Source organism: Candida dubliniensis, chromosome R, assembly GCF_000026945.1.
Source record: "Candida dubliniensis CD36 chromosome R, complete sequence".
Taxonomy (NCBI): domain Eukaryota; kingdom Fungi; phylum Ascomycota; class Pichiomycetes; order Serinales; family Debaryomycetaceae; genus Candida; species Candida dubliniensis.
The window spans coordinates 2,174,477-2,198,750 of record NC_012867.1 but is presented as its reverse complement, the minus strand read 5'-3'; the positions used below and the strand labels follow the sequence as shown (position 1 = coordinate 2,198,750).

General features: G+C 33.7%; 13 protein-coding genes across 13 annotated transcripts; 7 read left to right on the top strand and 6 right to left on the bottom strand. All coding sequences in view use genetic code 12, as the record gives it.

Moving 5' to 3' along the window:
• Positions 1 to 36: 36 nt before the first annotated feature.
• Positions 37 to 1,563, top strand: CD36_35330 (brefeldin a resistance protein, putative; the record flags this gene model as incomplete). Its single annotated transcript, XM_002422459.1, has 1 exon — positions 37 to 1,563. The coding sequence occupies one exon, from the start codon at positions 37 to 39 to the stop codon at positions 1,561 to 1,563; it is 1,527 nt and encodes a 508-aa protein (XP_002422504.1).
• Positions 1,564 to 2,258: 695 nt separating this feature from the next.
• On the top strand, positions 2,259 to 3,245 carry CD36_35320 (histone acetyltransferase SAGA complex member, putative; the record flags this gene model as incomplete). Its single annotated transcript, XM_002422458.1, has 1 exon — positions 2,259 to 3,245. The coding sequence occupies one exon, from the start codon at positions 2,259 to 2,261 to the stop codon at positions 3,243 to 3,245; it is 987 nt and encodes a 328-aa protein (XP_002422503.1).
• Positions 3,246 to 3,251: 6 nt separating this feature from the next.
• Positions 3,252 to 5,939, bottom strand: CD36_35310 (telomere length regulation protein, putative; the record flags this gene model as incomplete). Its single annotated transcript, XM_002422457.1, has 1 exon — positions 3,252 to 5,939. The coding sequence occupies one exon, from the start codon at positions 5,937 to 5,939 to the stop codon at positions 3,252 to 3,254; it is 2,688 nt and encodes an 895-aa protein (XP_002422502.1).
• A 563-nt stretch (positions 5,940 to 6,502) lies between these two features.
• CD36_35305 (pre-mRNA-splicing factor, putative) lies at positions 6,503 to 7,081 on the top strand (the record flags this gene model as incomplete). The annotated part of the gene is made up of 1 exon (XM_002422456.1): positions 6,503 to 7,081. The coding sequence occupies one exon, from the start codon at positions 6,503 to 6,505 to the stop codon at positions 7,079 to 7,081; it is 579 nt and encodes a 192-aa protein (XP_002422501.1).
• Positions 7,082 to 7,177: 96 nt separating this feature from the next.
• Positions 7,178 to 9,028, bottom strand: CD36_35300 (mitochondrial biogenesis factor, putative; the record flags this gene model as incomplete). Its single annotated transcript, XM_002422455.1, has 1 exon — positions 7,178 to 9,028. The coding sequence occupies one exon, from the start codon at positions 9,026 to 9,028 to the stop codon at positions 7,178 to 7,180; it is 1,851 nt and encodes a 616-aa protein (XP_002422500.1).
• A 923-nt stretch (positions 9,029 to 9,951) lies between these two features.
• On the top strand, positions 9,952 to 10,782 carry CD36_35296 (pre-rRNA-processing protein, putative; the record flags this gene model as incomplete). The annotated part of the gene is made up of 1 exon (XM_002422454.1): positions 9,952 to 10,782. The coding sequence occupies one exon, from the start codon at positions 9,952 to 9,954 to the stop codon at positions 10,780 to 10,782; it is 831 nt and encodes a 276-aa protein (XP_002422499.1).
• Positions 10,783 to 10,820: 38 nt separating this feature from the next.
• On the bottom strand, positions 10,821 to 11,453 carry CD36_35294 (N-terminal acetyltransferase A complex catalytic subunit, putative; the record flags this gene model as incomplete). The annotated part of the gene is made up of 1 exon (XM_002422453.1): positions 10,821 to 11,453. One exon carries the CDS (start codon positions 11,451 to 11,453, stop codon positions 10,821 to 10,823), a length of 633 nt encoding a protein of 210 aa, XP_002422498.1.
• Positions 11,454 to 11,631: 178 nt separating this feature from the next.
• CD36_35292 (subunit of the transport protein particle (TRAPP) complex, putative) lies at positions 11,632 to 12,387 on the bottom strand (the record flags this gene model as incomplete). Its single annotated transcript, XM_002422452.1, has 1 exon — positions 11,632 to 12,387. One exon carries the CDS (start codon positions 12,385 to 12,387, stop codon positions 11,632 to 11,634), a length of 756 nt encoding a protein of 251 aa, XP_002422497.1.
• Positions 12,388 to 12,664: 277 nt separating this feature from the next.
• Positions 12,665 to 13,678, top strand: CD36_35290 (conserved hypothetical protein; the record flags this gene model as incomplete). The annotated part of the gene is made up of 1 exon (XM_002422451.1): positions 12,665 to 13,678. The coding sequence occupies one exon, from the start codon at positions 12,665 to 12,667 to the stop codon at positions 13,676 to 13,678; it is 1,014 nt and encodes a 337-aa protein (XP_002422496.1).
• Positions 13,679 to 13,797: 119 nt separating this feature from the next.
• CD36_35285 (eukaryotic translation initiation factor, putative) lies at positions 13,798 to 14,649 on the bottom strand (the record flags this gene model as incomplete). The annotated part of the gene is made up of 1 exon (XM_002422450.1): positions 13,798 to 14,649. The coding sequence occupies one exon, from the start codon at positions 14,647 to 14,649 to the stop codon at positions 13,798 to 13,800; it is 852 nt and encodes a 283-aa protein (XP_002422495.1).
• A 551-nt stretch (positions 14,650 to 15,200) lies between these two features.
• CD36_35280 (cytochrome C lysine N-methyltransferase, putative) lies at positions 15,201 to 17,258 on the top strand (the record flags this gene model as incomplete). The annotated part of the gene is made up of 1 exon (XM_002422449.1): positions 15,201 to 17,258. The coding sequence occupies one exon, from the start codon at positions 15,201 to 15,203 to the stop codon at positions 17,256 to 17,258; it is 2,058 nt and encodes a 685-aa protein (XP_002422494.1).
• Positions 17,259 to 18,324: 1,066 nt separating this feature from the next.
• CD36_35275 (thioredoxin, putative) lies at positions 18,325 to 18,636 on the top strand (the record flags this gene model as incomplete). Its single annotated transcript, XM_002422448.1, has 1 exon — positions 18,325 to 18,636. One exon carries the CDS (start codon positions 18,325 to 18,327, stop codon positions 18,634 to 18,636), a length of 312 nt encoding a protein of 103 aa, XP_002422493.1.
• A 531-nt stretch (positions 18,637 to 19,167) lies between these two features.
• Positions 19,168 to 22,101, bottom strand: CD36_35270 (tyrosine-protein phosphatase, putative; the record flags this gene model as incomplete). The annotated part of the gene is made up of 1 exon (XM_002422447.1): positions 19,168 to 22,101. The coding sequence occupies one exon, from the start codon at positions 22,099 to 22,101 to the stop codon at positions 19,168 to 19,170; it is 2,934 nt and encodes a 977-aa protein (XP_002422492.1).
• Positions 22,102 to 24,274: the final 2,173 nt, after the last annotated feature.

Genomic DNA, 24,274 nt, shown 5'->3' with positions numbered 1-24,274 from the left:
TTTCAGCTTACTTCATCGACTTCAAAGTTTTCAAATATGGCCAAAAAATCTCTATCAGAACAAATCTCTAATTTATATACTCCAAAGACTGATTATGATATTGAAGATCATGAGTTAGATGTGTCCAAAGGTAACGATGTTTTTCAGCATCACGATGGCAGCTCCGAAAACGAATCTGACAACGAGGATACTGGATTGAGGAATGAACATTATCTCGAGTCTTCCAAATCAAAGTTAAGACAGCAGAATGGAGGTGTGCATTTAGGGGAAAAATATTTGGGCAATGTCACAAGCAGAGACAAATTGTATGGTGATGAGGACGACGAAGAACTGTCAAATTTACAAGATGAGTCAGATTCTGAACTAGCTGACGAGATTGAAGACGAAGAATCTGAAGATGAAGTGGATAATGATCAAGAGTCTGATATAAGTAGTTCCAATGATACAGAAGAAGAGGAAGAGAACGAGGACGAGGACGAGAATATTTCACACAAAAGGGGATTATTAAAACAGTTAATGAGCAAAGAAAGAACTCACATCGTTAACAGATTATCACAATCAGCAACAAACGATGCATTAAAAGGTTATTCAATACAGCAGCAAAACAAAACTTTTGAAAAGATCATTGATGTGAGATTGAAGTTTCAAAAGTGTTTGACTTCAAGTAACATGTTACCTATAAACCCAAGTGCATATTCAGAAGTCAAATCTAAAGATAGCAACGAACTTTTGAATAAAGCTAAGAAGGAATTGTATAATTTATTAGATCATTTATTCACACTTAGAAACGAATTAGACGAGAGTACCTCAATCAAAGTACCCAAAAAACGATCATTTGCAAAATACTCTGAGGTTACATCAGTTGCAGATTCACACTTGAATTCCCGTCGTAACCAGATATTAACTAAATGGTCTGCTAAAGTTGCCAACTCATCTGGTAGCAATGCCATGAATGCTAATAAATTCAAAACTATAAACCAATCTTTTGAACAACAGGTCAACAATAATTTATCTGATATGGATCGATTGATCAAAAGAACAAAATTAAACAGAAGAAATGTAACTCCAATTGGATATCACAACCAAGAGGAAGAAGAACCGCAAACCAAAACTATCAACGATGATGATGATGATATTCCCGAAGAGACATCGGTTCGTAAGAAAGCCCAAGGCTTGGAAAATGATTATATATTTGATGATGAAGATTTCTATAGAGTATTGTTGAATGATTTAGTTGACAAGAAAGTGCAAACTAGTGATCCAACATCAGGAATCACTATCAGTTTGAGAGCTGCTCAAAAGTCCAACAAATTGAAAAACAATGTCGATACAAAGGCATCAAAAGGTAGAAAATTAAGGTATCATGTGCAAGAACCAATTGCCAATTTTGAAACCTCAGTTGGAAGCTGGAGATGGAATGATGATCAAATTGATGAGTTTTTTGCATCGTTATTAGGTCAAAAGGTTAACATGAATGAGATAGATGATGAACAAGACGAAGAACAAGAGAATGACAATAGTGATATCATTCCAGAGGATAATGGAATCCAGTTGTTTGGTTAAGTGGGAAAAGTTAGATAGTTGGTATAGAAACAAGGGTAAGCCATATAGAGTATATACCATCATGTAGTATCATGACAGTCATATAATTAAAAATTCTACAGTAATAAAAATCCTGACGATATTTTTTTGTTTATTATAACTTATTCATACCAAAATGGTGAAGTACATTACATAATAACGCTCTCATACATTATCATTTAGTCCAATCTATTTATTGAATACCTTAAATTCACTTTGGACGTATTGTTAGTATTTCATTTCCGAGAAACAATAAAGAAAGTCCAATTATATAGTAGTTTGTTTATGTTATCAGACAAAAAAATAAAGGTAGCTTGGGTTTTTCCACATCGACATTACGTCTCGAGCCAAATGCACTCGGAGTCATCATTGAAACAAATAAAATCACTATAATTGAAAAGCAATTATCACATACTATTATATCATCGTCACTATAGTAATCAGTAGAATAAAAATAAACAAAAAGAGATTAATAAAAAGAAGAAGAAAAAGGGAATAGAAAAAAAAAAATTTTTTTCAGCTCCATCGTTTTATTTTATAGTGACAATGTCGTTATGTAGACTGTCAATTGGTGCCCGACATTTGGTGTGACATTTTGTTTGTTATTGAAATACTTGAGTAGTTTTTTTTTTTTAGGGTTAATATCAACACCACTAGTCACCAACAACACACAGAAAATGACGTCTGATAACAAGTACAAATACAGAATTGAGATTCTGCAGATGATGTTTGTGCTGGGTGAAGCAAATGACCCACCAGTGGAAACCACATCAATAATTGAAGATATTGTACGAGGTCAAGTTATTGAAATATTGAGACAATCTACTAAAACAGCAAATTCTCGAGGCAGTAGAAGTATTATACCAGAAGATGTAATTTTTTTGATTCGACATGATAAGGCAAAAGTGAATCGTTTACGAACTTATTTATCGTGGAAGGATGTTCGTAAAAATGCCAAAGACCAAGAAGGAGGAGGTACGGAATCTTTGATTGAAAACACCAATGAGGCCGGTGTTGGGGCCAACGGACTGTCACAATCGCAGTCAAATGATTCTTCGAAAATGCTTTCGAGGTACAAAAAATCCAAAATAAGATTACCCTGGGAATTACAATTTATGTTTAGTGAACAACATTTGGAAACGCAAGAAGAAAACGAACTTATTGATGATGAAGAAAAAGCCGCCTCAATAGCGAGATTGAAAAAATTGAAAATGGCAGATGATCGAACTAAATATATGACCAGAGAAGAGTATGTACATTGGAGTGAATGTCGGCAGGCTTCATTCACTTTTAGAAAGGGTAAACGTTTTAGAGAATGGGCCCAAATGAGCCAGTTATGTGATACCAGACCCAACGACGATGTTATTGATATCTTAGGGTTTTTAACTTTTGAAATTGTCTGTTCATTAACGGAGGAGGCCATGAATATCAAGAATTCGGAGGATAAATTGAACCAGATACAAAAGCAAAAACAAATTATCGATAATAAAGAGAAACCAATAAAGAGAAAATACTTGTTTGATCAACCAGACGAATTCACTACTCCAATAATGCCATATCACATCGAAGAAGCTTGGAGAAGGTTACAATCAACCGATTTTAAACACAAAGCAGCAAGAGCTTTTGGGGGCGGTGTCCTTAAAACCAGAACTAGATTGATCTAAATAGTTTTATGTATTTCTACTTATGGTGGCATCTAATGTAGTTTTATGACGAAAGTCTCGATACTTGAGAAATCTTTTAATACTTGGCTTACCTTCATCTAGCGCATCCTTTTCAAATTGATCAATATCTTTTTGGTACTGACTCCAAAGTCTTGCCATTGGAAGTAAATCTAGAATAAACGAATTGTTAGCAATATGGTTCAAAAATGAGGTATCGGGAATACCAGTGGTATCTAAATATGCATTCGATTCACCACCACTACTACCGCCAGATCTAGTTGATCTCCTGAAATCCCCGTTGGAACAATACTTCATTCTTGATCCAATAAATTTGTTTGCCTCGTATCTTAAATCATTCATTATAAATTTTTGTTGTGGGACAGAAAAATCCAATTCAAATTCTTCCAATTTATCACTTAGCTTATTTCCTATATTTAACTCATACGGCAATGTGTGATTATGGCAATCGTCAATCCAATAAATATCATCAAATTCGTTTACTTGCAATGTATGGGTTAACTGAGAAATAGAGTTTTCTCCAATGACATCACTACACGAATTGATATCAAGTATATGTGATGCTTCATTAATGTTGCTCAAAACTCTTTTCTCGGTTGCTTCAGGTATCCTCGTAATGACAGTTAAACCATCGGGTCGATTAGGACACATAATTTGACAACTCATTAGACACCCTCGAACATCAAAATTGTGTCCATCCCAATTCTCATCGACAACTTCGTCAAGTATATCTCTGGAAACATCGCAATTATAAACCAAGCAACATAGCCAAAGATAATCAATGACCAAGTTTTTCAGGATCACATAATCATCTATAAAAATCATGGACTCGTCATGCTGAGCAAATTCAATCAAGTTCTTGGGGATGTTCCATATCTCCTCACATGTCAAAATTATTGGTCTTTTGGAAACATTGATAACTTCTTGAACAACCAGCCAAAATGTTTTATCTTGTTCAAACAACACGTTTACATCTTCAAGTAGAACCACTCCTCTATGAAACTCTTTAGTATCACGCACAGCTTCTGTGGTACAGAGTTCTTTTAAACTGGCAAAGATGTCCTTACGGCCTCTATTTTGGCTGGTGTTTATTTCATGAACAAAGCCATCTAATTCATTCATAGCAGTAAACACAGCTGTTGATTTTCCCGAGCCACATGATCCTTGAAGAATCAAAAACGGCGAATAAACTTCCTCTTCGGTTTCCTCGTCCTCATAATCATAGACAATAAAAGATTCCTGGCGTCTTTGTTTTATTTTTTGTTTCATATCCTTGATCGGTGCTTGAGATTTTAGTTTAAGGAAAGAATTAGAAATCCAATTATAAATATCATTCTTGTTTCGTTTATGCATTAGCAATTGATTCATTTTTTGTGGTTTGAATGTCTCCGTCCACATTCCCTGTTTTGGTTGGGCAATCATATTGAACACAAACTCAAGAGCAGAAGCTTTTAATAAATTTGGTAGTTTAGACAACGCATACTGTTTCAAATCAATTTTGTCTTTGATCTCATGATGGTAAATAGAGGTGGTGTTTCTTGTGAATAAATCAGCAAAAGACTCAAAATTCCCGGGGTAAATATCACACCTAAAATTTCTATTTCTTTCTTCCAATGAAAGCTTCCTAGGATTTGAAACCTCCTTTTCGTAAATATGAAACTCTTCTTTCTTTATGGAATTTGGTAATATTATAGAATTTTTTGATTGCCACATAGATTCTAACTTTGTTGCAGATTTACTTGCTTGCATCATACTAGCAAATAAGGAAGCACTTGTCTTGCCATTAGTACTTGTCTTGTTTCCTTTTGTTATTAGTGGATTTTCATATTGTTTAATTTCCGCTAGGTGTTTGGAATTCATTTTCAAGGTAATAAAGTATGTCGGTCTTGCTATTGGCTGTGTTCTTGTCGTTTTATCGTCATTCCTTCTCCGCTTAAGTATATCTTGTACACTGGATTTGGGTCTTGATTCATAAATTTTTCGTTCCATAAGTGATGTATGCAATTGGATGTCATTATTTTTGTTATCAATTTTCTCTGTATTGTGAATTGGCACTGTTGGCTTTCCTCGTTGTAACATTTCCTGAGCAGCAAATGTTGTTCTCAAACCAGGAAGTACATCTAAACCTCTGGAATGCTCAATATTTGAACAGCTTGAAGAAATACTCTTTAGTATTTGTGGAGACAACTTTATGGAGACAATTTTCTTTGGTCTGAAATTGTTGAACAAGTCTTTTACTGAGGTTGATTTCTTGTTAGCAAATATTTTTGATTCAATGTCAGCTGTGAAATCCAAAATCTCCAACGAATTGCAAATCATATCATTGGGAAGACCTTGAGAAGTTTTGCTGTGTTGTTCTTGTGCTGGTGTTTGCTGAATCTCAGACAATGTGGATTTCTGTTTGTCTTTTTGTCGAAATATTTTAAATATATCTTTCGAAGTTAAAGGTGTAGGATGATATTCTTGCTTTGTAGTGTCTTCATTCACTACTGGCTCATGTTTCTCCTTTCGTATTTTTGAAGTGTTTGAGTTTTTCTTGGTAGTCTGGTTTCCACGTAGTACATTTAATAAGGAACCACGTGTGGTTGAATTTAGATGACTCTCAAATTCTTCTTGCCCATTGCTAGATTCAAGATCTTGAGATTGCAATGTATCCTCCAGACCAGCTATTTCCATGATTTTGAGAAAGGTTAGCAAGCAAGAAATCTGAAAGAAAGATATGGCTGCTTGTATTTTTTTTTTTTTTTTGGATCAACATTTTTAAGTACGCGTTGTAACACCAACACGGTGCTCAGAGTTTTGGGAGGGGGGTTGATTCCTTTGAATAAGAACTTGCGTTCTACTATTATTTTCTACATAGACTTATTGCTTCGGTTTAATTATCAGAACAGATTATCAATTGGATTAATTTGTAACAGCGATTGAAATTGGAACGTACACTAACATTCAATATTTAGCATACTGATGTAATAATACGAAGTCTTCACATCTTGACAGCAAATAATATTGCATGGTTAGTATAAACTATACTTGTAAGAATCTACGAAGGTTCACAATCAACAAAGGTCAACATGATATAAGTTTAAGATTTAGGTGTTTATAGGTCTTTGCAAACCAGACAAAAAAAAAAAGCATAATCAAACCGCAAAAAAAAAAAAAAAAAAAAAAAAAAAAATAAATACAAAAACAACATCTTACAGTATTCTGCCCCAAGGTAAAACCAAATTCATGAAATTTTAATGTCAGGTATAAAAATCAGCTTGAAGAAGAAGAATCTAAAGTTAAAGAAACCAAATGTGAATATTTCAGCACAAGGAGATGACCAATCTCAACCGGAGAAGAGACTAATTACAACATATTCAAAAGAAGATAAAAGTACACCGACAAACGAAACCAGGCCAATAATAGCTTTCAAGCAACCACGTAAAAGCATTTTACAAAAGAAGATTGAAATTGATGAGAAACCAATACTACCGTACGGGGTAACAACTTTTGAAAAAGTGGAGACTACGAAACAATCAATGATTAAAGCCTTGGAAACAGAAAATTCTGAAGATGAGTCTAGCGACAATCGGAAAATACCAATCGATGAATTTGGTGCTGCATTTCTAAGAGGACTTGGTTGGAAAGAGGAGGAAGAAAAGACGAAAGACAACAACAAATCCACCAATCTTCAGAATCTATCACACAGGAAACAAGGAATCACATTAGGAATAGGGGCGAAACCTATAGATGAAGAGATATTACAAGACTTGAATTCTACAGAAAAAGGTATTCCAATCATAAAACGACGTAAATTAAACCATACAAATAAATAAATAAAAGAATGTACGTATGTTGCAAATATAATATATATACAAGTTCAATAAGCCAAGAGACTTTACTCATTGTACATTCTTTCTCTTCAACTCTCCTTAAACCATTGCACCTAGCCCTAAAAGCAACAACTGTGTTGCAATTGAATTGCTCCAAGATTTTTCACTAATTATTCGTCTTGCATCATCTCTCACCAAATTTGTAAACTCTTCATAGGCGTCCCCCATAATATAGTCAAACATTTTAGTCTGTCCTAAATGCTCAATATTCGACAAATCAGTTATTTTTTCAATAACGGTAGATTTGATTGTAATCGGCACATTCTCCGTGTTGATGAAACTAATTAATGATCTCAAGTCAGACAACGATATAAAGGGTATACCGTCGTTGGTTCTTGGCAACACTTGAGGTAAACTTGCTTTCAAATCATACAATTTCATTTTGACATTGACGATAACATAAGAATTTTCTGTCGGTTTGACCGCTTCCTCTGGCTTTCTGAAGGTATGGTAAATTGCTGATATAGCATCTTTCAACAATGAATCCTCAGAGGTTTGAGATGTGTCCACCGTTTGGAACATATTGGAAAACATCTTCGTCAACACTTCTGTGATAGATTCACTCAAATCGTCCTGTTCATCAGGCAAAGTAATGTCAGCAATAATTTCAGCCTTGCCATTGATTATCCAATTGAATTTCAGATTTGGGTCATACTTGTTGATTTCCCCTAAATCAATCGCGTCCAATTTGAATCTTATGAGCTTGTCTTGATTCTTGTTTTCTGGATCCAAATTCTGGCGTTTATGTAAAGTAAACATTGCATCATTGATAGCACCGCTTGCATTATTAGCATTGAAAAAATCCAACACTAATTTATCACCTCTTAATTTTGGTAGATCACAGTTAAAGATATTTACTTTTATCGGAGTACTGGATTGTTCTTCATATATTTCCAAATAGGAATCATGGATTTTAACATGGTCAAAAGTGTAATTATTGTCAATAATAGAGCTAGACCCACCTGTAATTTCTTCGACATTATGGTCCAAGTCATACTGATAATGAATGTTTTCACTGAATCTGTAAGATTTTGTAGTTGGGTTGACCACTGTTGGTGAAGGCGTCTTCAGTTTATACAACTTACCATTTAACCCATACAACTCTAAATCGTAAATCAATCCATTTCCTTCATACCATTTATTAAACGATAATGTGATATCCATAGCTTCCACTGTTCCCTTAAATTTCACATTCTTGTTACTATCATCCTTTGACACTATACCAACGTTTTTGAACCTTAGCTTCCCATCTTTTAATTCTGGCAATGATGAACCCTTTTCAAAATTCAAGTCTACTCCAAGGCCAAACGATATAATCCCTCCAACTAAATATCCCATCACATTATTTGCTTTCTTACTTTTTGTTTCATTCGCTTTTTCTGTTGTCTCTTCACCGTCACTAAACTTACCCACCAAACTATCCAAATAATGCAACGAGTACATCAAAGTTAACCCAAACGTTGTGGTCCCTAGTATAATCCATAAAATATTTCCCATGACCAACCAGGAAATGAATGCTGACGTTATATCCCAACTACTAGTAGTACTTGTATTTCGTGACAACGGCCACTTTAAATGTATCAACATGCGGGATAAGCTTGAATTTGCCTGTGAAAGCAAACTTGCCTTGGTTATCTTTTGTCTCAATTCATCTTTTAACGGAGTTTGATTATTCGATTGCCTTTGATATGATCTGGTGAATGTCGAAAAACGCCTTCGCTTGTAGAATGCTATTGCATGTTCGTTGGAATTGGTTGTGAAGTGATTTTTCAAAATGCGTGTGGATAGAACGGTTAAAGATGGAACTAGTTGTTTAGCTGCAACATTCCGCACTATTATTCTATTGATATTTAACAAAGATGATGGTGACGATACTAATGATCTATGCATTAATTATGTAGCAGTGAACTTGGTGAATGAAAATGATTACTAAAGGTAATGAAAAAAAAATATTAAATAATTGTTATCCAATCATAAGTTATAAAATTTTTTTTTTTTCCCATCTATCCCGTCCTCCATATATATTTAAGTAGTGCGCAATTCAAGTATCCTAATAAAAAAAAAAAAAAAAGAAATAAACTAGTCTACTCTTGCCAAACTCCTTCTTCCTTCTCTCCCCAGCTTTATAGTTTTGTGTCACTTGTAACCAACTCTTGAGATAATCATTATTTCTTAGTTAGGGATGATAATTGATGAAGTAGTTTTCACCTTAGCTCTGAAAGGTAATACTATAACTAGTCAATTCTCACGGATTTCTAAATACTCTTCATACTTTGCACTGCTTAACAAGAATGGCAAACATTATAGAATCACGAGATTTCACTGAACAATAATTTCTATTGAAGCATTTACTTATTTTTCATCAAGTTCACCAGAGACCCGTCGGGCTTTAATTTCTTACTGACCTTGTTTCAATCATTGTATAAAAGGAGCGTTATCCTTAGATAAGTCGGTTTCGTGTATGTCTGACGTAATACCAGCCATTGACATGACCGTATTTGTAAACAAGAACATAGGTCTTCACAATGAAAAAGTATTGCGAACCACCCCTTTGAGAAGGTAATCCGTTCTGGAAGTTTGGCATCTTCAACTACCTAAAAGCATCGACGACCTTGTCAGTTTAGACAGCAATTGCAACTTGTTTTGGATTTCTACCTGATTGCACGACGTTCATCACTTTTAGCGTGGAAATTTTTTTTTTTTTTTTTTCCTAGCAAAGAGATGAGTTGATTACTTGAGTGATTGTTTTTTTTTTTTTTTTTTTTTAATTATTCCAAATCACAACCTTTAACAATCCTTCAAACTAAAACTAAATGGCCGCTCCTACTGCTATAAGGAAGACCACTGAACAGAGTGGTATAAACGAACAAACACAAGAAAACTCTACTCTGCATCCTAACCAAACAATAGATCAAGACAATGATGACGAAGATATGTTAATTGATACAACTGCCGTCCCAACTACAACAGCCGATGGCCAAGACCAATCTGAACCATCCAATTCTTTAAGTATACAACAAGGAGAAACCACTGAGCTTCAACTAGATGAATCCGGCAAACCAAGGTTTTCTGCTGCATCAAAATCCAACATGAAGGTCAAATTAGAAAGCAGAAAAGTGGCCGTGCCACCTCACAGAATGACCCCATTGAAGAATGTATGGAGTAAAATATATCCTCCTTTGGTTGAACATTTGAAACTACAAGTTAGAATGAACTTGAAAACAAAGACTGTCGAGTTGAGAACAAACAAATACACTACTGACGTGGGTGCTTTACAAAAAGGTGCTGATTTCGTCAAAGCTTTTACATTGGGATTCGATGTTGACGATGCAATCGCATTATTGAGATTGGATGATTTGTATATCGAAACATTTGAAATCAAGGATGTCAAAACTTTAACTGGAGATCATTTGTCTCGTGCGATCGGTAGAATTGCTGGTAAAGACGGTAAGACTAAATTTGCCATAGAGAATGCTACCAGAACAAGAATAGTGTTGGCTGATTCAAAAATTCATATATTGGGAGGGTTCACACATATAAGAATGGCACGTGAAGCCGTTGTGTCGTTGATTTTGGGTTCTCCACCAGGGAAAGTTTATGGTAACTTACGTACAGTTGCTAGTAGAATGAAAGAAAGATATTGAATAGAATTTTTATATTTTCATGCTCTCTATATATATTTTCAGTCCTCTAATAAATCTTTAGTTAAATCGTCTGACTCTTCAGCTTTCTGGGCCAATGAGGGCAACAACTCTTCCAATTTCAAGTCTAATCTCATGGCATAAGCATCCTCCCCGTCTTGATAATACGATTTTTCTATCGATTGAACCTCAAATTTCAACGAGTCTCTATATAAATGTAACGCAGCACGATTGGATTTTCTCACATGTAAGGAGACATATTGTGCCTCAAACAGTTCACACATGGCATATAAGGATTGTCGCATTAATTTCTCAGCTATACCCATTCGACGATACGTTCTCATCACTGACAATGAAGTGATATGTCCATGGGAAGTTTTGTCAGCAGCTTCTGGATCATCTTCCATTTTACCCAATACATATCCAACAATTTTCTCACCTCTATTTATATATGCTGTATCACCTTTGGGATCCTGAGGAACTGGAACTTCAATTTCCCCATCATTCACATTTATCACTTCGTCATAGGTTGTTGCAACAAAAGATGCCTGTGGCCATGACAATATGTGATACATATAGTACTTCAATTGATAGTTTTCCGGAAGATTGTGCAAATTTGCATTTTGCATTGCCTGTATATCTTCGATAGTTGCCTGTCGAATTGTTATTCCCATTGTATATTTTCGGTAGGATGTAGATATTCAAACAATCCAAAAAGCTGTCAAAGAAAAACGAAATAAAAAAAACTACCAAACTACCAAACTACTTTGGGTGGAAGAAAACCAAAAAAGAAAAAAAAAAAAAAAATTTCACCGATTTATATTGAACCTATATGCACGACTTGTTGGACTCTTATCCAAATCTCAAACTCTCCCTAGTTAAAACAGAATCATCAAACTTGACCAAAAATACTGTTCTTAATGGGTTTACATCTGTGGCAACTGTGTGTGCTGTAACATCAGCACCAAATCCACTATTGTCAAGTGCTCCTTCAATTATACCTGCAACAAATGCAGAACAATTTAAGTCTCCGTAATCTTTGGGTATACTGATAAATCTATTGAATAATGGTACATTCTCAACAATCATATATTCATTTGGCAAATCCTGAGATTTTTCTAATTCATTGGCAGTTTTACCAAAAATCAATTTCCAAAAAGGACCATGAATAAATTGTAATATCTCTAAAATTCTAATTTCTCGTTTACTGTTTTTGAACCCTTCTCTTATTTTACACAACTCAAGATATCGTTGGCCTATTTGGTAGCCTAATCCATTTAGCCGATTCTCCAAGTCTTGAATTCCTTTGGAATTAGAATGTGCCCAACTAATGATCTCACAAAACAAGAATGATAACGAAGACAAGTTGATTTCGTGAGGTTTTTTTGTAATAATATTCCTAGCGTAGATTGAGTCAGACGATGTTGGGGTTAGTGATACTGTACGCTTGTTTAATAATATCAGTGACGATTCCAGGGTTATAGTATTCGATATTGGTCCTATTGATGGATTGTATCCAAATCCTGACTTTGATACATCGTTAATAGTTAGTTTCGATAAAGACGAGACTGATGGGAGTATTATATTGTCATTTGACATGGTAGGCATATGGAAATTGAATTAATAATCCGTGATAATCAATATTCAAGGGAAAGTTGTTGGGAAAAGTAATGTGATTTGGCCTTTACCAAGATTACTATTTTTTCTTTTTTTTTTTTTTTTTTTTTTCTTTCTACTAAACAAGGTTTGTTGAATCCTATTTCATAATTTCATAGCACTTTCTTTTTTTTTTCCCCTGTTACGTTTCGAGTAATTCACTGAGTGCTCCAATTTTTTTTTTTTTTTTTTGGTTTTTGCAACAACCTCCAATCCATAACCATTTCCTATGTTAATACCTCAGCCGAAAACAAATACTTCAAAAAAAAAACATAATCAAAAAACTGTAAATAAAGTTAAAAGAATTTCACTGAACCAGTTACGAAATATATTTTGTGACGAAACAACTGAGATTAAATCATTTGTGGAAACATCAACTCCTCAACCGAAGCGGAAAACTCCAAGACGGACAAAGCAAATTCACAGATGTATCGATACAACAACTCCTAAAAACCGAGAGTCACCAAATACTTTGGCTAGTAAGCCCAATTCAGTGTCTATACAAGAAGAACCCATTACACGGGCCATATTTCACCTGGAAAACCAAGATATAAATACATCGACAGCTCTTTCGATTAAACAGCTATTAAATCCAATGCATTTGCAACAACCATACCAAAATCAATATTTAGTGCCAAATCCATGCGTACAAGAGAACCATTGTAATGACTTAATACCCATTACTTCCAGCTACAAATCTCCTTATCATTCATTAACTAGATCATACACTTGCAAGACGTTTTCTGCGGCTGAAAATCATCAATCATTACCGGTCATTTTGGATTTGGAAAACAACAATGAACTCACTAATAAACCATCTGTGAGTATTCCCTCCATTGATGAATTGCGCAGAGACATATATTTAAAAAAGTGTTCTCTAGACTATATTTTGAACCTGCAACAACCATCAATTGATCTATCTACTGACATGCAATTGAGTGCCAGCACACCTAACTATTCGCTTTTACCATGTTCATCTGGCCAGGAGTTATTCTCATTTAGTGATAATTTATCGGAAAACATCTCTACATCAACCAACACTGATAAGGAAGAGGAAGACTATGCATTAAACAATATCAGTAGCTACATAAGTGATGAGAATGGGAGAATGCGGCCATTTGACAGGGGTAGCACAACCACCAAAAATGACTTTCTAAATCAAATCAAACGTCGTTCACCAGCATATTCAAATGATCCGTTAGATTTATTATGCTATGACAAGTATATGATAATTTTCAAATAATTCAAACAGCTGCACCCGTTTTATTGCTCATTCTTTTCAGTTTGCCAAATAGTGACAATGAAAGAAACAAATAACATTCATGAGAGCACTGTTGGCACAAGTTTGATTGAGAATACTGATTACATAAAATCATCATCATCTAAATCATCAAATTGACCATCATCCATATCATCAAATGCATCCTTCTTGAACCCACCTACATTTGGTCTGGCGAGTGGTTTAGCTTTCTTTTTACCGGCCCCACCAGTAGCAGTACCACCAGCTTTCTTTAATCTTGCTTGTCTTTCCTGTCTTTCTTTCTCCTTAATCACCACATTCAAGGTGCTGATAACTTTCCTAAGGTTTTCCACTGATAATGGTTGTGACAAGTCTCTTATCAAATCAACGGCCAAACTAGATGCATACAATAAAGAAGAATCTTCATTCAATCTTGTCAATGAGGTACCAACGGTCTTTCTTAACTTTTCATATTCTTGTTTGTTTGTAGGTTGGAACAATGGATGTTCTTCCAAAGGTGTATCTTTGGTTAATGCTGGTCTTTTACTAGCTGCAGCAGCTAATTGTTGTTTAGTTATTCTTTCTCTTGGATGCTCATTAATATCAAAATCATCACCATCATCATCGTTGGCAACACCCAACCCTCCAAACAAATCAGCAGCATTATTCAAATCGGCATTTAATTCAGCTTTCTTCAATAATTCTTTACGAGTTCTTTCATCCAATTGATCAAATTGTTCTAATTCTTTTCTTTTGGCAGCTTTTTTCGCCTTTTCTGCATCCTCTTTGGCTTTTAGTTCAGCTTTTCTTTTAGCCTCTTGTAATTTTGCCTCCTTTTTCTTCTTTTCTTCTTCTTCAGGATCGATATCCCATGATTCCAAAACTGGATCATCTTCTTCTTCGTCTTCCCAAGATGCACTAACGGTTTTTTTATTATTCGATGGAATATCAAAATCTTCGTCGTCCCAACTCATGATGTAATGCTAATTTGGTACTGTGGAGGTGGTGGCACTAGTTGTAGTAATAGTAGGAGTTTGTCGTTCTATATATATATATATATCTATACAACAATTCTTCAACAGAAAAAAAAAAAAAAAAAAAAAAAATTTTCTTCCGTTTCTCTTCTTTTTTTTTGCTAGCTTCTGCGGTGTACGCATTTATTTTTGCGGTTGTTAATCTGATTGCCACAATCTATTAAGGGGATTGGAATTTCGTGTACTTTAGGTCGAAACAAGTGCGTGCGTGTTGTTCTAAATCTTTAATATTGTAATTATTATGAAACATGAGCTCATAATTTTTGTTTTTATAAGCATTATATACAGGGGTACCCTTACTCTTAATTTTTTTTTTTAACAATCTGTTTATTCTATTGTTCTCTAATTCAACATAGATTCAATTCGACACTTATTATTAACACGATTAGTGTTGCAGCCACCGAGTCTACTCCGATCTTTTCTTATTTGACAGTGGTAGCCATTATATTTGAGGCTCGTCTTCTTATTTTTGATATTGTCGAAACTCAATCATGTTCCAACAATCATTAATTCCCTCCACACTTCATGTCCCTGGGATTGACAACAATATCGATTTACTCAATTATATCAGAAATAGTGGCATACTATTTCATCCCAATATTACCATAGGCAATAGTCTGTTGGGTGGGATCGGATTGTTTTTCAACCCCGGTGGTGGAAATGGAGGCACATCCATCCCTCAAGGTACAATTGTAACTAGTAACACTGGTTACGACCATAGCGGACAACGTTTTCAATCAGTAGTTGATATTGAATTATTGCGTATTCCTAGAGGATCAGCATATACTATTATTACATTAATTAGACTATTAGAGGAACTAAAGCTTCGAGATCAATTAATAACCAATGCTATTACTGGTCTTCCGCCAATTAAAGAATCAGAATTAATTATTAATTTTTTGAACTGCATGGAACCCACAACTGAGACCCATATTTTAATCACCTATTTTCTTGCATTTAAAACAATTCAAAATTTACGGAAAAGATTGTTGCATAAATTGCCATATTATCAGGAATCGCCAGTCGTTAAATTGGATACCTATTTGAATATTTTAAGTGAAACTTCAACAATACAATACCCTGGGCCACATTTCCACAACAAATACAACAACAACCATAAGGATATTGACGATGAGTTCATTAACACCTACTGTGAAATGAGCGAAAAAATCAAACTTGAATACGAATCACTAATTGAGCAATTGAAAATTTTGTATCGTGATGAACTAGCTTTTGATATTGAGGAGTTGTTATCGTTTGAATCATATTTTCAAATCTTTCAAGCTATTAGATCAAGAATTCTTGAAATCCCTCGTGCTGTTCATAACAAGACTAATGAAATTAATGGACCGCTTATCAAAAAATTGGAAGTGAATGAAACTGGAGGCGAATCATTGGAAAACATTGTAACTGGCGGGTTGCAAGAACTTTCGATTCATTCTAAAGAGAAAAAACATGCCAGGTTGGAACCCAATGAAAACGACCATATTGATAATACTGATGATTATGTAATTGATATTTCCTTGGTTCCGATTTTGGATTTTGTCAATCATAATCATAATAACAATTCTTATTTTGATATTGATAGACGAACTAATGATATTGTATTAAAATTGAAATCCAATGTGCAAATGAATATGAACGATAAATTTGAAGTCACCATTAGTTATGATCCTGAAGATAATATCAAGGAATTTTTATACACTTATGGATTTGTTCCTCAAATTCTCAACAATAGTATCGGTTCCAATGCCAATTTTAACGAAAATGATAACATCCAATTATTTGAAATGAAATTAAACAATTTGAATCGTTACATTCCTAATAGTGAATTAATGTGTAAATGGTTGAGAATCTTACCCCAGATTCAATTTGTTATCAAGTATAATAATAATGAGAATGTAAACAACAACAATGATGAATCAAATATGAGAGTTTATATCAATTTTTTTTCCAACAATTTGCCATTATTGTTTATTCCTGAAATATCTTATAATCAGAATTGGTTGGATGTGTTGTTGCCTCATTTCATTAAATATAACAATATACCTGAAGAATACGACACTAATATTAATGGAGAGGAATTGGTGAATATGTTTTTATATCAAGAAGAGCATTATGATTATATTAATGGAATTGATCCAATTGGGATTAAATTAACCCAGAAAGTTGGTGATGTTAGTATTAATCAAGAACCACCAGTTTTGTTACCTGATTTATCCAGTATTTTAGAAGTGACTAATTCTGATTTTGAAGATTTGATAAAAAGGACACTTGAGTTTATTGTTACTGTTTATTTGAAGCAACAATTGAAACATTTTGAGCAACAAGATGCTATAAGAAGAATGGTTGTCATTAATGACCCCGTTAATAACTTTGATGAATTGGTTGATAATTATCAGAACTTTAAAATTAGAGTATTCAACCAAATTATCAAGCAGTACAAACTGGATCCTTTAAGTTTAATTTTACCAGAGAGTATTGCCAAAGTAGCATGGGAGACTGAATATCGAACTCTACCCCGCGAACTAACTTTAGAGGGAACTTGAGAGGTGTTGTATAGAAAAAGGAGTATATAGATAATCAATACAAATGCTAGTACGTCTTTTTAGTGCAGTAGCAAAATAAAAAAAAAAAAAAAAACTCCTTTACCATGACAATACGTAAATCGTAAATGCTACTAATAATACGACACAGACCACACTTGAGAAAGAGGATTTCTAGAAAGTGGTCTACTCATAGAATTGATAAAAACGCCATGAAGTAGTTATAGCTAAGCAAGACAGATGATGCAATACTCTTCAAAGAATAAGAAGATAAAGCTAGTGGTACGACAATAAGGGGGATGGGTATAATAATTGGTGTATTTGCAACCAATGTTAAACACATATTCTGTATTCAATGTAGCATATAGAAAGGATCACCACAGTTTGATGATTTATAGATTTGCGGTGGTTCACGTGATCAACCACGAACCGGCCTAGATCCAAAAAATGTATTAGTAATTGAATAAACGAGGTCTATAAATCATATGCAGGATAGATTGTTCTAGACAGAATTTGTTAATTCGAGTCAAAGAATGAGACAGAGGCAGTAACAAATTATATGGACCTACCTAATGCTTAAAAGAAGAATGATATAAATGATGTGGTCAATGATTAGTAATAAGTAATATGTTTGTTGAATTAAATGATGAAATTGATAAACAGGTGGGTGATGATGATGATTAATGGAATATTGATTTCTCAGCAAGAATCTTCTACTGCCGCGGCCGCCGCCGCGATCAACAATCCAACAAATCCAGCAATCTTGGCGAGAAACGTCCGGCGCGGAATTTCCCATCACTTAACGTCATCAATCCTAGCAAGAGAAAAAAAAAAGGATATTAGTAATTGACCCGCAACAAGAACAACCACAACCACCACTACCACCATCATTTAGGGATATATATATATAGATTCAAAATGTTGGTAATTTAAATTCACAAAAAATATTTTTTTTTTTTTTCTTGCTTTTTTTCTTTTTCATATTCCTTGTTTTATTAAACACAATAGACATCAATTCTATTTAACACTTAATATTTAACATACCCAAACATATATATACTATTCAAAGATGGTTCACGTTGTCACTGAAGTCAATGAATTCAAAACCCTTTTGAAGGAAAACAATTTAGTTATTGTTGATTTTTTCGCCACATGGTGTGGTCCATGTAAAATGATTGCTCCATTATTAGATAAATTTCAAAGTGAATATACTAATATTAAATTTTTAAAAATTGATGTTGATCAATTGGGTTCATTAGCTCAAGAATATAATGTTAGTTCTATGCCAACTTTGATTTTATTCAAAAATGGTGAAGAAGTTAATCGTGTCATTGGTGCTAATCCAGCTGCTATTAAGCAAGCTTTAGCTTCTCTTGCTTAAAAAAAGAAAAATACTGATAGTTTATGATGGTTGTATTAATAATAATGGTGATGATGATGATGGACGTATATTTACAATAGAGGGAAATCGAGAAAAATAACCGCGATAATTATAATCGGTTGATGGGTTTTATATTTGTCATCAATTGTATTTAAATATGTGTATATATACGTATATGTATTCATTCAAATTATGTGTTATAAAATTATTGTTGTAGATCCAATTAAGAATATGAATGTTAGTATATTATCTTAATCCTGTGTTGAACATGAGGAGCTTAATGTTTATGATTGAATGGTTGTTATTATTACAACCTTTTTCTGAAAAAGAGATGTCCATTTTCAATTTGCTTCATTCATTCTCATTCAATATAGACCACACCCTTTATTCATTTGCCCAGCAACAAGACAAAAGAGGGTTGTTCTTCTTACTATTATTATATAAAAAAGAATTTCTAATCCTGTATAATTCTATTTGCCTGTAATGTTTCCTTTTTTTTTTTTTTTTTTTTCACCCAGACCTTTATTCCTTTTATTCTTGATCATCGTTATTACAATAGTAATCTAATAAGGTTTCATAAATCATATAGTATTGTTTTAAAGTTTGAACCATTGATATTCTTAGTTTTCGATAATGATTAGTAATTTCAAATATCGGATCATTATCAAAATCGTTATATATCCCTTTTTGTAATTGTTGCTTTTGTTGTTGCCGACGACTCTGTTCAATATAATTAATAATTGTATCAATGACACATAATGTCCCTGTTCTACCACAACCAGCTGAGCAATGCACCAAAGTTGTCAATTGATCATCATCGCCACATTTGCTAGCTTTCTTCCTGGTACTTTGAACATTGGCCAAAATCGATTGTTTTAATTTTATGATTTTCAAAATATCATGGGGATTAGTTAAAGTCCCCATATCTGGCCAAGATAACAATTGAATTTGACAAACCTCCATTGCATCACAACTATCAAATTGAGATTCACTATCGTATTCACATGGATTGGCAGATGATGTTGATGATGACTTACAACGAACATTAAATTTCCGTAAAATCAAACTTTCATCTAATCGATTCTCTTCAATTAATGAAACTTTAATGGTATCCTTATAAGATTTATATATCCCACTTTGCCAAAATGGTGCACATTTCATAATCCCATTTTCAATAGAATCAGTTAACGAGATAATAAGCGGGATTTTAGATTGGATAACCAATTTCCATAAATCCCCCATGGTTTCATCTAATGGACCTTGAGTAGCAATGTACCGATTCTCAATGTGATTATTATTGTTATATTTTTCTGGTGGTTCAATTAAACTTGCATTGATATAATTTTCAAACTCAAGCACCTTTGCATTTTCATTGGTCTTATTTACATGACCCAATTCAACTCGAGAATGGTCATACAAAAAGATATCTTTATATCTATTCTTATGACCAAACTCAATACCACAACTAATCTTAGGAATTATTTCATCCTCATTCACATTCTGATTTGTTGGAGATATATTTTCTTTGTCATCATCACCTTGATAGCGACCACTACTTTTATTCCTTTCGTGATTTTGCAGTGGTTGTCGTTGTTGGTGGTGGTGCTGTGAGTTGGCACTGTCTAATGAGAAGGCTGATAATAATCTCTTTTGTTCCAACTTCTCTAGTTGATGGAAATCCTGATTAATTTTATTTGTCATAGGGGTATCATTGCTATCTAATATAGTAGATCTCATCCATAATGGGATTCTTGAATGATCACTAGGTATATTTTTCAATTTGAATAATTGGGCACTATTAAGTTCAAACGGATTGACATTACTATGCGAGGTTGTTGCCGTCCCTGGACTGGAAAACAAGTGATCATTATTTAACAATTCTTCATTGTGTCGAAGTTTGAAAGTTTTAGTTTTTGACGGTAATGTGAAATTGCTCGATAATATTGGCGTGGCCGCTGATAATTTATCAAATGACATCATCGAACTTGATGATAATGGAGTTGATTTATGATACGGAGAAATTTCGGCTAATGAATTGGATCGTAATTTGCCATGAACATTATTAGGATCGTTTCCAGGAACAATTATCGGAGCTAAGAAATTATTAACTGATGTGCCAAGGTTAGAATTGTCGGTAGCTGCACCTGAGACAGAAGCACGATCTTCTACTCCAGATGCAAATAATTCAGGGAATAAAGCATAAAATTGATTAAAGTCAGATTCCATTAAAAGTAATTTTCTGTTTGGTGAACTCATAAATAATGGACAATTGATAATTTTATTACAAATATGAAACACATTGGATGAATTTGGAACTGAATCATAAACAATTAAATCCCCCCTACTTGATTCTGATGCTTCATCTACATCATTCAAGAAATCGGTGAATCTAATTTTTTCTAGATCAGGTAATGAATTAATTGATCTGATTAATGAAAAATTGGTTCGTTTCAACAATGTTGAAGGTAAACAAATGTTTATACTATCTTTGATATGTGACTTTGAATATTCAACAAATGGCCTTATATCAACAACAAGATTCTTTGACTTTACCACTCGATTACTCATTTCAATCGACGGAAGATATTTAATTCTATCGGACAATTTTTCAATTTGAAATTTGAAATTTTGCAGGGGTATAAAGTTTAATTTCTTTTGTTGTTCTTGCTTGATATTTTTCAAGGATAAATCAAATGACAAAGAAGGTGAAGTTACTTGTTTTTTCAAATGAGGCAAGGATTGAATTGTAGCTAGTTTAGGACGTGGTATCGATGATGTTGCTACTGGCAGTGCAGGTGCCACTGTTACAGCTGGTGGTGCTGGCAGTGGTACTGGTGTTGTGGTATTAGTTGAGAAGGCGAACGATTTATGTTCAGTGTTTAATGGAAGTGAGGTCTTTGGTATTGCACTCATTGGTTCACTTTGTTCTAGTATAGCTTTATCACTTTTCTTTTCGTCGCCTTCCACTTCTTCATTTTCGTCTAGTGAAAGTAATGATCTATGTGAATCTAATGATTGATTGTAAGCATGCTTTCCTTGTGATGAAGATTGTGGTGGGTGTGGTTGTAAAGATGAAACATGCTTCTCTTCAACTAAAGTATCGGTTGACAAACTAGCTGGTTTATGGAATGGTTTAGATCCAAATGATGTTGATAGTAAAGATGATTCACAAATCGTCAAATCTGATGTATTTGAAGTGAGGGATGATATTGAATCATTATATGTTTTATGTTTCAACTGTTGCCTTTTAATAGATGATGTGGTTGGTTTGTTGGCGGTTCCTGTAGTTGCATTCTCATTGTTGGTTGAGGATGCAGATTTGGCGAAATTCGATGAGGGTGGGGTTTTTGATTGTTGATCGTGTTGTTGTTTCTGCTGCTGCTGCTGATGATGATGATGATGATGCTGAGAATGATGCAGTTTGAATTCGGTATTAGATGTGTTATTAGGGAATGTAAATGACATTGAATAATTAAACCTAATCCAATCAAACAGCTAATGGTATGAAATAGAGTTCTTTTGTTTTTTGTTGATTTTTTATATTTTTTTTTTTTTTTTTTCGTTTCCACTTTCACTTAGTAGGTCGGTGGCAGCTCGTCAGTTGGTTCAATGTAGGGTTTCAAAGTATAACAATAGACCGGGAATAATTGAATAGTGTGGTTTGTATTCAAATATTATGCTTGTTGTTTAAACAACTTCTCTATATATGTAATTGGTTCAAAACAAGAACAAGGCGATGGCGGATAGAAGTGTGTAAATTAATCTGAAAGCACGAAAATTGAAGCTACAATTAAAAATACCACAAATAATCCAAGTTTAAAACGGGAAGTTAAAGAATATGTGACGTAGATATAATTGGTATGGTTGTGAATTTTGAATAATGGGGAATGGAGGAAGGCGGGAATATGAAATGAAGAAAAAGAAAACTGTTTGATTAAGGTTGGTTTATATGTTGGCTATAAAAAGAATAAAAGAAAAAGATAACACAAGGGGGAAGGAATTTAAAGTAAATATATATATATATAGAATATATGGATTTTCAGTGAATATTTTAAACACCTTATTAATTTATTATTATTAGACAGTATATGTAACTTGCTTCCTTTTTCACCACTGCTTCTCTTCTATGTTTTTGTTTATTACAAATTTTGGTTGGGCTATTTGTTAAATGGGTGGTTGTGTAATTTAACGATGTAAGTCCACTTATATTATTATTACACATATTACACAACAACAACAACAACAGAACAAATTTATTGTGCAATTGACTCTCGTTTTGTATGGCAAAAACTATTAATATATTCTCTCTCGCTCTGTCTCTTCTGCACTTGTGTTACCCTCAGTTGATTGTTAGTTTTCCTTTTTCCTCTTTTGTTATGATCATTCCAGTGCTGCTGTTGTTGGACTACAATTCACGAATACTTCCAATAATAGTAACTACATGTACGTCTGTATGTGTGCATTTGTTGTTTATGTTTATGTTTAAATTTTTGGTGAGAATTTCAGTGAAGAAATAAAATTATAAAAAAAAATAAAATGAAATAAAGTTTTAAAAATAAAATAATTTTAGAAACAAAGGATACACAAAAATTCAAATCACAATACAAAAATAGGTTTCTTTCTTTCTTTTTTTTTTTTATTCATTCGTTTACGTCATAACTTTTCTATTCCTTTCTCTTAACCTATAAAAAGGATATATAAACCATGTAGGCGCCTTACTATTCTCCATCTTCTCTTCTGAAAGTGAATTCTTTGCTTCCTTCTTGTTGGAAACTCTTTAGAATGTTTTGATGTTTTTTTTTTTTTTTCGAATATAGTTGTCAATTGATTGGGGCCCTAATTGCAGCCATCATAGCCACCGCCATCAATACTGGTGCTACTGCAGTACATGCACACCATTCTATCGTTCCCTCCATTCTCTTTGGTTTTACTTTCTTGCGGCCCCCTTTTGCTTTGTGAGAATAATAATAATAATAAAGGGCGATTCCTAGCACCCGCAGATTTTGATTTCTGCCCTACGTATACCTCGTTGCTTTTCTCACAATATAGAATTCCCAACATTTGAAGATTAATAAAGATATTCTTTTCTCTTATCATATTTGCCTGGCAGTAAAGTTAGCACCAACATTTGTTATTGTCCATTTGCTGCGACACTTGCAATGAAGGAAGAGTACAATAAAGAAGAGTTTAAATTATCGTATATGGAAAACAATAGGAAAAAAAATAGTCACTTGTCACTAAACTTTATTAGTAGATTACTTTGGTTTTTGTCATCAGTTGTTGTTGTTGTTGTAGTGGTAGTGCCTACTGTAGCTGTTGTTGTTGGGTGCTCTGAATAGTATACAAACCAATGCAACGCTTCCAATTATACTTCAGTCATATCCTTAAATGTATATTTGGTAAAGTTTTAGAGTCAAGATATGTTTTTTTTCTTAATTATACGAGTACTACTACCAAATGGCTTAAAAAAAAAGTGAATCTAGATTCGCAAAAAGAATAGATTAAAAGTGGAACAAAAAGGTTGGACAATTGTGCATTGTTCCTATTGTTTAAACTTTCATAATTTACTCACAGTTAGTTGGCTGTGTGTAGTTATTGTGGAATTCCTTTTTTATTTTTTTGTATTCTATGTGACCAT